The sequence below is a fragment of the Amborella trichopoda genome, chromosome 4 (genome assembly GCF_054954075.1).
Source record: "Amborella trichopoda isolate Santa Cruz 75 chromosome 4, AtrichopodaSantaCruz75HAP2 v2.0, whole genome shotgun sequence".
Lineage (NCBI taxonomy): Eukaryota > Viridiplantae > Streptophyta > Magnoliopsida > Amborellales > Amborellaceae > Amborella > Amborella trichopoda.
In genome coordinates, this window is record NC_142339.1 from 58,465,570 (window position 1) to 58,479,407 (window position 13,838).

Genomic DNA, 13,838 nt, shown 5'->3' on the forward strand with positions numbered 1-13,838 from the left:
TTAAATAGATTTATTTAAAAACAAAGTGGCAACCATCGATTGGTTATAACTTTCTTATTAGAAAAAAAAATTAGGGAAGTCTTTTTATGTCACTGTAGTTGCAGTTCAAGTGACGCTGCAATTGCAGTTCAGGTGCACCTAAAAAATCCATCATGGAGAAAATTAAGTACATAAAACTGATGAAATTTATTCTTTAGTCCTCCAAGTTCATGGATTCTAAGAAAAAAAAAGGGATTTGGAGCCCTGAACTCTCCATCTTGGTTGCCGTCTCAATGTCGGTTGTGAAAGTCGATTTCAAGATCTTGATTGGACCGCCCATTTCAACGTCTAATAGTTTCTGAGTTGGTTATAGCCAACTGAGCTTTCACGTAAGGGATGCTATTTAGTCTAGATGATGTGGATGCTTAAAACTTGCACAAGCACCTTGTAATAGTTCAGATTGAATCAACCTCATTCAAGAGTAAAAAATAATTTTTTATTTTTTACTTAAAAACAGTATTAACCTTAGCTTCATTTATAGAAGTAGAATTGAATAAAAATAATAAAGAATGTTTTGAATAAAAAACAGTGATAAAAATAAATTTAAAGGTATTTTAATTCTTTTTATTTAAAATGTTTTTGAATATTTTCTATTTAGTTATCATAATAATATACTTCAAAAGTAAGATAAATATTTGATTAAATTAAAATGTAAAATATGAAACTAATTTTTGGCCATTAGCTTGTCCATTCCCAAAGGGTGCTTGTGCACTCTTCCGATGCGATGCGGACATGATACTGTCCTTCTAAGAAACCGGAACCATGAAATTAAAGCTACTCCTGACGAGAGAGACGGAACGAGTGTTTTCTTAAAGGGGTGCCATTTCTATAGAGCCGAGGCTCTAAACAATCAAAATAGAACACACTTTTAAATGGTGTCGAAAAATATCGTTTCAATACTGGAAATATTTAAGATAGCCTTAAAATATATTTTTATATTTAATTATAAAATTTAAAACTAAAGAAATACTGTAGATCGAGCAGATCTATGGAAACTTGAAAATCTTAAAAATTGACGGTCCAAAAATGCATTACAAAATGCACTGCTTTTAAAACTTGAAATCGATTATTTTCTCATGTCCATACATCTTGATGTCGAGATGATCAATTTGAGGATATTTGGGCATAAAAAAAACCTCTTATAATGAAAATTTTGAGGCAGGCTCAAATTTGATTGTTTAGAGCCTCAGCTCTATATGAACTTTTCCTTTATTCAAACATGGCCACGTATTTGAGAGTTTTTTTTTTTGGTTTTTTTTTTTTGTGGGCAATGGGGTCATGAATTAAAAGAGAGACATGATTGTTTGTGTCCTTTGGCCAAGTGGTAAGGGTGAAAGAAGGCTGGGGACACACTAAAATCTAAGCCCCGAATCTCATCTTTCCTAACCAAAACACAAACCGATCAAGTAGGATCGATCGCAATACCATCTTTTAAGATGTAGAATATAATATTATCGGCACGGCACCCACAAGAGAAGAGAAGAGATGGCTTTATAGGTATCAAAAGGCAAAAAGATTACAAAGTTAATAAAAAAAAGAAGGGAGGGAGAAAAAAAAGAGTATACAATGATATCATTTACTCACTTTTGGTATGAGACGGTTATAATTATTATGTGATTATTAGATGAAAAATTGGGTGGCTGTATTTATTTTCTTGACCGAACTTAAAATTAAAAAAAAAAAAAATTCAAACTTTGTGACCTTAGTGTCCTAAAGGTAGATGGTCTCGAGTCCCAATTTTTTTCTCCATAGATTTGGGATAACTGTAATCGATAGAGACAAGAAAAGTGACGGACTATTTAAATGGGGTGGACGCGCATGCTTTACATCACCTATGCCCCCACAGCACTAATAAAAAGCTCCACCAACTTTGGCAGTACCACATGAACATCACTGATCTCTCTCTCATCAATGATCTCTCTCTCTTATTTTGGTCACTTTTTTTCTCTACAGTAACTGATTAATTCATTATAAAAGCACCCCTCTACCTCTTCTTGTGCATTATGCTCCCATCTCACTACAACGGCATCAAATCCAAGACCCAACATGGCAACTGCAGTTCTTGATTATGAATCACAGACGCTACCACTTGCAAACATACCAAGCACCTCAGACATCAAGAGACGCCTTGGCTTCTCTGAGCTCTATGCCCCTACTTTCCTTAGAAAGGTTAAACCTCAAAACCACTCCAACTCTCGTTCATTTACCCCTTTTCTCTTTTGGACTTCTTGATTTTTATATATGGTTTTCTCTCTCTCTCTCTCTCTAGGTTGTTGCAGAGATGATTGGCACATATATGCTAGTTTTTGCCACTTGTGGGGCTGCTGGCTTGAGCAAGAATGATGACCAACTGGTTTCAAGGCTAGGGGCTTCACTTGTAGGAGGGCTCATTGTAGCAGTGATGATATACTCAATAGGGCACATATCAGGGGCTCACATGAACCCTGCGGTCACTGTTGCCTTTGCATCAGCTAGGCATTTTGCTTGGAAACAGGTAAAATTATTTTTGGAAATTCTACTTTGTGTCTCCATATATATGTATGTGTTTAGAGGCCTATAGCTTTCTGATCTCGAATTAAAATGTGACATTATCGGCTCTTACCCAACCATCCCATGAAGATTGGATAATTCAATATATCCAAATACGTATAAAATTAGATTTATATGGAAACACGCATAAAACTTGCATGATACTTGGGTGCAGTTTGTATAGGGCCGAGGCTCTAAAAATCAAAATAAATCGCACCTTCAAATATTGTCGAGAAACGTAGTTTCAAAATTGGAAATCTTTGCGATAGCCTTAAAATATATTTTTCATAGCTAATTATAAAATTTAAGTATTGAAAATAGTGTACATCGAACAGTTCTATGAAAACTTGAAAACTGACGATACAAAATGCACTATTTTCAAAACTTGAAGTCTATTGTTTTCTCATGTCTATACATATTGAGGTCGAGATGATCAATTTGTGGATTTTTGGGCATCAAAACAACCTTTTCTAGTAAATTTTTTGAGGTGTACCTTTCAAAGACCCTGGGACTTATATAATATTTTTTCCTTCTTTTTAATATGTAAAAGAAACCCTAAACTGTATAACTACATATGCACTTCAAAAATCCATTGGAAAAATTTGTTTTAATGTTGAAAAAATCACTAATTGATCATATCGACATCGAGATGTGTTAATATGCAAAAAAAAAAAAAAAGATTTCCATTCCTAAAAATAATGCATCTTGCAATACATTATCTAGACCGTCCATTTTCAATATTTTAATATGTTTATAGATCTACTTGATTTTAACCATTTCCGGAGTTTGAAATTTTATAATTAGATATGAAAATAGATTTTGAGAAAATCCTAAGAACTGTTTTTACCAAAATTACATGTTATGATAAAATTTGGAGGTGCGCCTTAATTAGATTGTTTAAGGTTGCAACCTTGAAACCACACCCATAAGTAAATCGTTTAATACTGTAAATTTTCTTAGGTGGAAAGGTTTTTATACGATGAGTTATGGTGAATTGCCCATCTATTTAACTGGATGAACATGAAGATTAAACTTAGGTTCGGACAATGGACTTTGCCGGGTTGTGGATGGTCACTACCGTTCATTGATGGAAGCGGACGGCGGATGCTTCCATCGTGTCCTATTTGCCACAATCTGCAGTGTACAGTGTGATTTCAATTATCTAAAGGCGTAAAATCAAGGGTAGGTTTCGTTCATGGGAATGCATATCACCCATGGAAAATACTTCCCATAATGGCATCCCTCCAATGCAAAAAATATGGGAAATTAGTTTCATTCCTATCATGGGATGAAATTGCTTCCGGAACCGGGCTAGAATAGTGTTCAGGTGTTGGTTCAATTTTTGGACCCATATCTGCGCATGGATTGAGTCTACCCCTTGGGTCCGGGTTCATTGCCACCCCTATAGGAAATCTCTTCTGGAGGAGATTTCGATCGACCCAAACACAACGTTAAGGCCCATAACATTCATTTAGAAGATCAGGTATAACCCTATAACCGTTTTCTTTAAAGGCTGGTGATAGTGTTGATATTATTGAGAATAATGTGACTGTACCTTTCTTGCTTCTAGTTCTAGTGTCTTGCCTTTGGTTAGAGGACGCATACCACAAAATAATGTGTGTTTTCAAGAACTTTCATTGTCATGCCATAAAAATGAAAGTTCTTCTCACGTGTCCTGTATCACCAAGGGAGGCAATATCCAAATTAGGGGCATGGTTGTAATATTATGAGGTAATGGGGGCAATCTTGAAGTAAGGTATATTTTAATATTTGAATAGATTATAGAAAAAAAATGGTTGAAGAAATTATAAGAACATAAAAAGAAAATGATGTTGATGCATGGTTTTGAAGTTGGGTTTGTATATTATGAGGATGACGACTAGGGGTGATTGTGACTATTTTATACCAAATAAAAATTTATGAATTTGACGTTTACATTTACATCATATGCGTATTGCTTGATAAATGGGCTTTGGGTATAGGTGATTAGGGTCCTACATGACATAACATGATGTCTAGAGTTCTATTTTTTCTGTAAAATTATTTAAAAAAAAAAAAAAAAAAAAAAAAAAGGTTTCCTTTTTAGTCAAAAAGGTAAAGTGTATTGTTTTTTCTTTCCTTGAATGATTTTGAATCCCAACTACCCAACCAAGAAAAAAAAAGAAAAAGAAAGAGTTTATATTTCATGACAGACTAGGATCACTGGCTCTGTATACCTCAAAAACAACGCATATTGAGTCTAACCATATAATGTTTGTAAAATGGACATACATTTTTTAAAGATTTCAATGCCACTTTTGAGGAGCACGGAAGCATATTTTAGCTATGCCCCACTAGGTTAGAATCTCAACTAACATACCTTCATAAATAAATAAAAAGGAACAAAAAGAAGAGCATGCGTAGTATAATCCTGTACGAGTATATTATATATTTACTCCACGACTAAAAAGATTTCTTTTGAAATAATTTTTAATGTCAAATTTTATGATCTACTTTAAAATCATCATATGTATTCTAGAGAGAAAAAATAGATAGTGAGCTCCTAAATGCTTAAATTTGATTGTTGAAAAATTAGAAGGTCTTTTTCAATATTAGGATGTTATTCCTTTCAAGCACTTATATAATATATAGAACTTGTTTTTTTTTTTTTTTATTTATTGAAGCTGGTATCTAGGTTGAGGAGGTTACATCCCCCAAAATTTGGGGTCGCCGTGGTTGCACCCCCCATACCTAGTTATCACGTCCAGTCTTGCTGACATGACCCACTGAAACCTTAAAAAAACAGCCAACTCCAAATCTATTTGAAAAATAAAAAAGGCGTTTATTCCCCACGAAATTACCCAAAAAAAGAAAAGTTTCACCCAAGAGTGAATTTGTGGTATGTCCAGAAGAAACATAAAATCTTTGGGGAAAACAAGGAAAGGAAAAGTATACTACATACATGGTCCACTAGCTATGAGCCTCAAAAGAAAGTGAAGTGCTGAAAATGACATGATATGAAAACGAGAACACCATATTTTGACATGTTCCTGACAAATACACTTTGAAATAGATGGAAAAAGAAAACGAAGCTATATTCATGGGGGCATATTTCCATATTGTACCATACTTATAAAGAGCGGACCAGTCAGGACCGATGCTCCGACTGGCCGGATTACTGACAAGTGCCTCGGCCTAAAGTAAACATCCGATTTGGTAAATAAGGATCAAAATCAGTGTTTGACTGGTACCGACCGGTTGGTTTTGATCGGATCGACTTTATTCAACGTTTTCTAATATATTATATACTTTTATACTATTATTATATATTTCTTAATACTTTTAAAGCGCTGTCAAACCTTTTCGATCGGCAATAGGACCGATGATGGAGAACTGCCTGGCCTATACAATAGAGGAAAACATAGGGTGATAATTAAACCCTTTACGATCGTTTCAAGTACATTTCGGTAGAGGTGCAAAACGGGGTTAGGTAGCCAGCGTTCTAGTCCGTAACCTGGTGGTGGACCGAGCAAGTTGGGACCAGGTCCAAGAACCCAATCTCGTTGGTATCAAGTCTTGAATGATCTTAAGACCTCCTTGTAATAAGTCTTCTTGGGCAATTAGTTCTCAAATTGTAAAAATAAACCTGGATTGAATAATTGAATCCCATCTAACAGGATAGACCAGATTCAAATTTCAAAGAATTGGTGATACTTTTGCAGGTTCCTATCTTCATAATGGCTCAGTTAAGTGGAGCAATTGTTGCATCATACGTACTAAAAGTTATACTGGACCCAATCACTGAAATAGGGATTACGGCCCCCTCCAAATCTCCATTTCAAGCCTTGGGAGCGGAAATTGTTACCTCATTTGTTCTAATGTTTGTCACATCAGCAGTTGCAACAGATTTTAAGGGGGTAAGCCCTTCAAATATTTCCACTTCTTTTTTTTTTTTTTTGGTCTCAAGCTAAGTTTTAAGATTGTTTCCCCACAATTTCCTTTATTATAGTTATGTTGTTTTTGAGGTGTATTTTCACTCATTGTAAGCATTATAATGTGCAATTTTCCAGGCTGGGCAGCTTGCGGGTATGGCATGTGGGTGTGCAGTGACAATCACCTCAATTTTTGCAGGGTATAATATCATCTCCTTGACTAATAAACTTGAAAACATCGGTAATGTTATTTATACACAAATAAAAGTATTTGGTGAGTCCGCCTACTTAGGCATCCGCCTTTGTTTTTAAAGGATTTTGGACGTGGAACCAGTGTTTCAATACTCAGCCGAGTTATTGGCTTGGGTCAAGGCTGAGCCTGAGTCAAGTTTGAACACATTTCCTAAAATACACATCAAATCACTGTAAATCCATTTTCTCTTCAAATCTATGAATTTGGAGCTCCCAAGATAGTGCAAATCTCATGGTTTTTGAAGAATTAATATAGAATATCCAAAAACAAGAAAAAATATATCGATTCAATTTTTTTTTTCCCCCTAATTGATGAATGTGGTGTTCTTTAAGGATAGAAAATTATTTTGGATTTCAAGAGAGATTGATTCACTATAACAAGTGAGACTGGGACGTACTTAAACACTGTCCCATATATAATACCTGATAAAGTTGTATTGCTCCTTTCACATCAACTATTTTATTACAAAATTATACAACACCCCGAGCCATCCAAACTATACCGTGGCAATTGGGGTGTAACATTGTTATATACACAAAGTCCGATGAAAATTTTCTCAGACTTCTTGTAATAAATGATACACCTACGGCCCCTCAATTTCACATAAGTAGTTATGAATCAGAGTAAATTTTTTGTACCAAACATAAATAATTTTAGTATATATATATATTTTTAATATGAGTAATGATTCTACGAGACCCTCTTACATCTATGTGTGTAGGATTTTAAATGATCACTATTAAATATAACACAGATATCTAAAAAAGTCAAGTCCCACCCATGTGATAACTTTTCTAGAGATCTGTGCCATATTTAATGGTGATATTTTAAGGTCCTGCACACATAAGTGTGAGATGGTTTCATAGAATCATTACTTTTTAATATATATATATATATATATGAGAGAGAGAGAGAGGTTGTTGAGATTTTTTATTTGTATAAAGTAAGTACAATATGCCCCTAGAAGGAAATTTGTTTCATGCGGGATGGACCGCATTTCTACATATGCAGTTCAAAAAGTGTAAAGCATCTGTCTTAGATATGGATGCAAGTAGGTGTTCCATTTAAAAACAATAAAAACTAAGGGTTTAAATGTTTTTTTAATAAAATTATTAATTTTAGTTTTTAAAATTTATTTATTTATTCATATTCATGATCTCAAAGTCAGAGATTACATATCTTTAAAAATTAAGTCTTAAAATCCATCTCAAAAATAGATTTATTAGAAGACTTATATTTCTACACATGCTGGCTTGACCCGCATAAAAACCGGGTGCCCCCATAAAATTCACACATCTCATGTGAATTACCCCATCACTGAGCCACAGAGAGGTAGTTGAGATTTACATGAGGTTATTATCAAATCATGTTTGCTTAGGCCAATTTCTGGAGGATCAATGAATCCCGCAAGGACACTGGGTCCAGCTATCGCATGGAAGACCTACAAGGCAATATGGGTCTACATAGTGGGACCACTTATTGGGACTAACTTGGGTGCGTGGTCCTACAGTTTGATACGTGATGCTGAAAAGCCCTTCCGTCCCTTACCTTAAGGCTTTTCTCCTTCACTACAAGTGAGGCACCTTACCAAAGAGGCATCAATGGCAAGTGATTAGCCATATGTAGTTTTGTAAAATCTCTGCCAAGTAGTTCCACTTGTTAGTTCTTTTCCCTTTTTTTTTTTTTTTCTCTTTCTTCTTGTAGCAAGAAGAGCTTGAATGTACATTGCTATGTATCATGTTAGTTAAATATAGAAGGTTGAGCTCTATATGACTTGTTGCTCGGGTATTACGTGTGTATTTTATTTTGGAAAAGTATACAATTAGACTATTTACCTTTAGTACAGAAGGTCATAATTACTCTATGATGTTGGATGTGAAATTTGGTAATTTGAGGTGTATCATTAAATTAACTGGACTCAAAATCTAAAAGAAATTTTTTGAAGTTTGTGAGATATCCCTTAAATTTCACATCTGACAGTTGAAAGTGATTGTAACATCTTTATATTAAATATAATTAGATATAAATTGTCTTATAATAAACAATTCTTTTTATTTTTAAGCTGCACTTATCTTATTTTTGCATTGAAATAGCGAAATTGACCTGCATTTTTTATCCTTAGTAGGTTGCTTTCTCGAGCACGTCATTTAGATCAAGTTAGTATATTCGCTTAGCTTAGGCGGAAAATGCCTCCTAAATTGAAGTGAAATGAATCATAAAGATCCTTTCCTTCAGGGTGTGCTTCATGCCTCTTCAGATTTCTTTCAGAGTACAATTGATTGTTTTAAATAAAGTGAGGGCAAGTTTTAAGTGAAATATCCTCCAAAGAATATAAAAATAGGGTGCGGTTTCTATAAGGTTGTAACTTTAAACAATCCAATTAAGGCACATCTCCAAATTTTATCATAACATGTAATTTTAGTGTATTTTTTTTTTAGAATTATTTTAAAATCTATTTTTATATCTAATTATAAAATTTCAAAATCCAAAAATGGTTAAAATCAAATAAATCTATAAGCATATGAAAATCTTGAGAATAGACGGTGGTCTAGATAATGTGTTGCAAAATACATTATTTTTGGGACTCAAAATATTTTTTTGTTCATATTCATATATATTAAGGTCGAGATGATCAATTAGAGGATTTTTCAATATTAAAACAACATTTTCCGATACATTTTTGAGGTGCATCCATAATTCTACATTTTAAGGCTGCAACCTTTTATAAACTTTTTCCATAAAAATATATCAGAAGACCCTATTTTATAAGGTGAAAATTTCTATTTTCCTCACGATAAAGAATTTCTTAATCATTCTATCAATCGTTTCTTATTTTTTTATTTTCACTCACATACCCATGTAATTATTTTAATATTATATATATTTTTTAAAACAAGTCTTCCTTACTTCCCTTTCTCAACCAAATTGAAAAAGCCTTCAAATCACAGACACGGACCCATATAATTATTTTAATATCATATTTAAAAAAAAAGTCTTCCTTACTTCACTTTCTCAACCAAATTGAAAAAGCCTTCAAAGAAACTCCGATAACATTGATGTAGTTGTGTCATGGAAGGAGTCTTAATACTCGAGATGCAGCAGACATTTTCTAAGGATTGCCCCAATGGAATCGAGTCAAAATTTCCGAGGGTTAAAAAAAGAGAAGAAGTATAGAACCAAACTATTTACTTTTGATACAAGGTGGGTACATTAATATTTGATCATTGAATTAGATAGCTGCAATTATTCTTTTGACCGAGCTCAAACTTGAGAAATTTTTTTTTTCGAACTTTGCGACACATACAAACTATTAAATTTCACATCAAATGGTTCTAAAGAATCATGATTACTTTACATCAAAGGTAAATGATCTCATCGTATACAATCTCTAAAAAAAAAAAAACTCTCACTCGCGAGGTTTTTTTATTTATTTATCTGAGAGGGTTACCTGCTAATTTGAACGAATAAGCCCCTTAGACCCTACACATTGTCATTAAGAGAGAGACGTATTAGATAACCCCCTGCCCTGTAATGGCCATATAAGTATTGCTCAATCTAAACCGACATGCTTTCTCCTACCAAGGTCACTACGCAACTTATGAAAGTTAAGTTTTTGGCACCATGCTCTTATATGCAAGGAGAGAAAACGACAGAGCATCTAAACCCTCAAACATAGTGTTGGACGGTGGATTCCTTAAAAGTGATAGCTACATTCCTTCCTAGGGCCAACATACATTTTGCTTTTAAAAAAGTAGAAATCATTGATTTTGAGACCCCCTTTGGATTCTGCACGTTCATGAGATATACTTGTGGTAGAGGTTACTTTGGCAAATCAGAGTTTCCACCTCAAGCGACGTAAAGGTTCGGTGAGTCTGCTCACTCATCTGTCTGCCATTATTTTCGCATCATTTTCCGTGTCAAATCGATAAATTGGGTGATGTAAAAATAGTGCGGTATTGACCACGTTTAAAGTCATTTTATTTATTTATTTATTTATTTATTCAACACGTTCGTCATGAATGTAGTGGTCGACATGATTGACATATTGAATTTTGAATCTGAAATCCGAAATCTTCTCCAAAATAGATTATGGAGGGCCGGACTTACTACGACAGATACGCCCTTGAACACACTGTAGTAAAGAATTTGTTGAGTGTTACCACCACCAACTACTAGGGCATCTTGGGGAAACTTACTCCTCTGAAAGATTGAATAAAACTACTCTTGAGAAGATCGAATTCCATTCAAAATCACATGGAGAATTCACATGAAGTCTAATTGATTCTCTCTTGAAAAATATAGATGTTGACATGCACACAAGTTCTTGCCACTCACTTGGAAAATCATCATTACCTTGTTTACTCTTCAGATTATCACACATTGCCACTTCAAGAAAAGCAATAAGACAACACAATTGAGATTCTTGATATTTTTTTGGGTACGATGTGTAAGGATGTGATTGATGCCAAGAAGGCAGTTAACAAAAAATCGACCCAAGTACTGGGCCTTGGCCCGAGCTGAGAAATTCGGATGAGTTATGTAACAGCCCAAAAAATAGTGAAAAAAAGCAATAAAAGACGAAAACATTTCTAAAACACATTTAAAATTTAGAAAAATGTTGAAACGATTAATAAAATCGTAATGAGATTAAATAAGATGAAAAAACATTAAGAAAAAATTAGAACAAAAGAGAAAACATGAATTAATGAAAAAGTGGATTTATACTTTGAATATTTAGAAAATTTTAGAACAAAAGACAGAAATATGAAAGTCCGCAAATGATCCTAAAAACTAACAAAATCTTCTAAAGTAGTATTTTTAACCATTATTCTCTACTCTTTTCCTTTTTTTAATTTTCTTTTGTATTTTTATACTAGTTTTTCTAGCATTTATTTATGCCTGACAAGTTGTACACCTAACTCACTGGGAACACGCCTCACACATAGGCCGAGTTAGTCGGCTAAGTTCGTGTGGATTCTGCCAAGCCCAAGATATTGCCTAAACATCAAGACTCAAGGAATTAGTCGGGATCATCTGCAAGTAATGTTGCTGCCTTATATAAATTTTTTGTTGGGTTTGCGTGGCCATTAAAGGCCTTGTGAGTGTTTGTAATAAGAACATTTGATATAGTGGAACATGAACTCAACGGGAGCGTGGTCCCTCATGGACCATACTATGCAAACAATGTTCACAGATACCGAACTGTACTTGACGGTCTAGGCCAGTCGGTTGGTAAAAACCCATGTTACCTAGGCATAGAGTATAAATCGATAAGAGTTCTAATGAGTCATTCCTTGATGAGGTTGGAGTATGGCCCGATGAGTGAGCAGATGGACTATGTGTGATGGTGGCCTACATATACGGGGGTCAAAGCCTCATCCATGTACCATCACATGACATGCACTTTGATAGACCGTATCAGGAAAGCAAACCACCTTCATGGTGAAGTGTATGCATGTGGGAGAAACACTCTTATGTATCATAGGAGCTATGGTTGCATCAAGTCTAAGTGACTTTAACTCGTCCCTAAAGGAAAACCTGAAATCCATAGACTGGGATTACGACCCCTTGGCTCATCAGCCAGACTTTGGTGACCTGTTAATGAGCTCCTGCTTGGACTGTGGGTCATTGGAAACACTGTGTCGGTCTGATAAAACGAGTGTGATTTGTAGTCTACAGTTGAAGGTGGAATGCCTCATGATTGTTGATTCAATTCTTAAACCATATGGATCATTTTCTCATCAATTTAATTTAATTATGTTTGTTTTATGATAGAAACTATTTTAGAATTTGAATTTTTATATACCTCTATATATTTTATTTATAAAATTTGGATTTATAAAATTAAATATATTGATTTTACAATGGTTTAAATATTCAAATAATATTCTAAAATTTTTTTTATTAGTTTTAAATATATATAAAATTTATGAGGGTCCATTGTGGACATAAGTCCACCATATTTCTAGAAGGTGGGGCCCATAAGTGCCTTCTTTGGGTGGCACGCCCCACCTTTTATTCACTTGCTATATTTTCAAGATTTTGATATGTGGCCATATGGTTGGCTAATTATTGACTTGATATATCTTTGAAAAATTTTGTGAAAGTATGAGAAGGTTTGTTCTATTTTATAGAATACACAATATTTTGATTAGATAATTTTCTATTGATGGAAAAATGGTTTAGGAAAGGGGGATAGGTTCATGCGCATTTCATAATTTTGATGATTCATCTATGAAATGAATGATTCATATCTCTCACCCCACAAGTCACCTTGATCAATGGTTCATATTTAATCTCAATAGAAGAGGCAAAATATGAGAAACTCTAATAAACCCTAAACTCAAATTTTCATTATAAATAGGGGTATACCCCACCCTCTCTTATTCTCTACACCTTCTCTGTTCTCTCACATCTCGCTCTCCTCCCTCTCTAGGGGCACGCCCCACTCTCTCTAGACCTCTCTCTCCTAGCTTATCTCTAGAGAGGCACGCCCCAACCCTAGGCCACCTCCGAAGTCTCTCTCTCATCTTGATCAAACCTAAATGTTGGGTACTAGAGAATATGCTACATTAGGTCTTGGGGTTAGGACCTAGGTTCAAAGCTTGGGAGTTCTAAAAAGTTCTATAGCATAGTTAGACCTAAACTTGCTTTCCTAGTTGAGATTAAAGCTAGATCGTTGATTTCGCACTATCGGATGACAGTGACTCGGTGTGGGATGTAATAAGCCCGGTTGAGGTAATCTTCGGTACTCTCTGTTTTTATTTCTTGCAATTTCATCTTTATATTTCCAAGCATAATGAATAATAATTTCAATCACATCAAGTTTCAAGATCTTGGTTTTATTGTTTTGTTGATTTTAGTTTTGAAGTATATGTTATTGTAATAAAACCATTTGTAAGTGATCTTTTGCCAAAACAAAAGGGGTGGCACATTGGTCCTTTCTTTCATTTTTCCTCTTTCCAAAAGACTTAACAATCAACTTTAAATCACTCTCCAACTATATCCCCAAATCATTCCCATTTGTTTCATATTACAAAATGTGAACTAAATTAAACTCCCATGCAAAGTTTAGAAACTTGTCTTGGGCAAGGGACTCGGTCCTT

The 13,838-nt window shown here is 34.3% G+C and overlaps 1 protein-coding gene across 1 annotated transcript; it reads left to right on the forward strand.

The window, feature by feature from the left end:
• Positions 1-2,065: 2,065 nt before the first annotated feature.
• On the forward strand, positions 2,066-8,499 carry LOC18422221 (aquaporin NIP2-1). Its single transcript, XM_006827173.4, has 5 exons — positions 2,066-2,208; positions 2,309-2,533; positions 6,270-6,464; positions 6,618-6,679; positions 8,111-8,499. Exons 1-5 carry the CDS (start codon positions 2,086-2,088, stop codon positions 8,283-8,285), a joined length of 780 nt encoding a protein of 259 aa, XP_006827236.1. The 5' UTR covers positions 2,066-2,085; the 3' UTR covers positions 8,286-8,499.
• Positions 8,500-13,838: the final 5,339 nt, after the last annotated feature.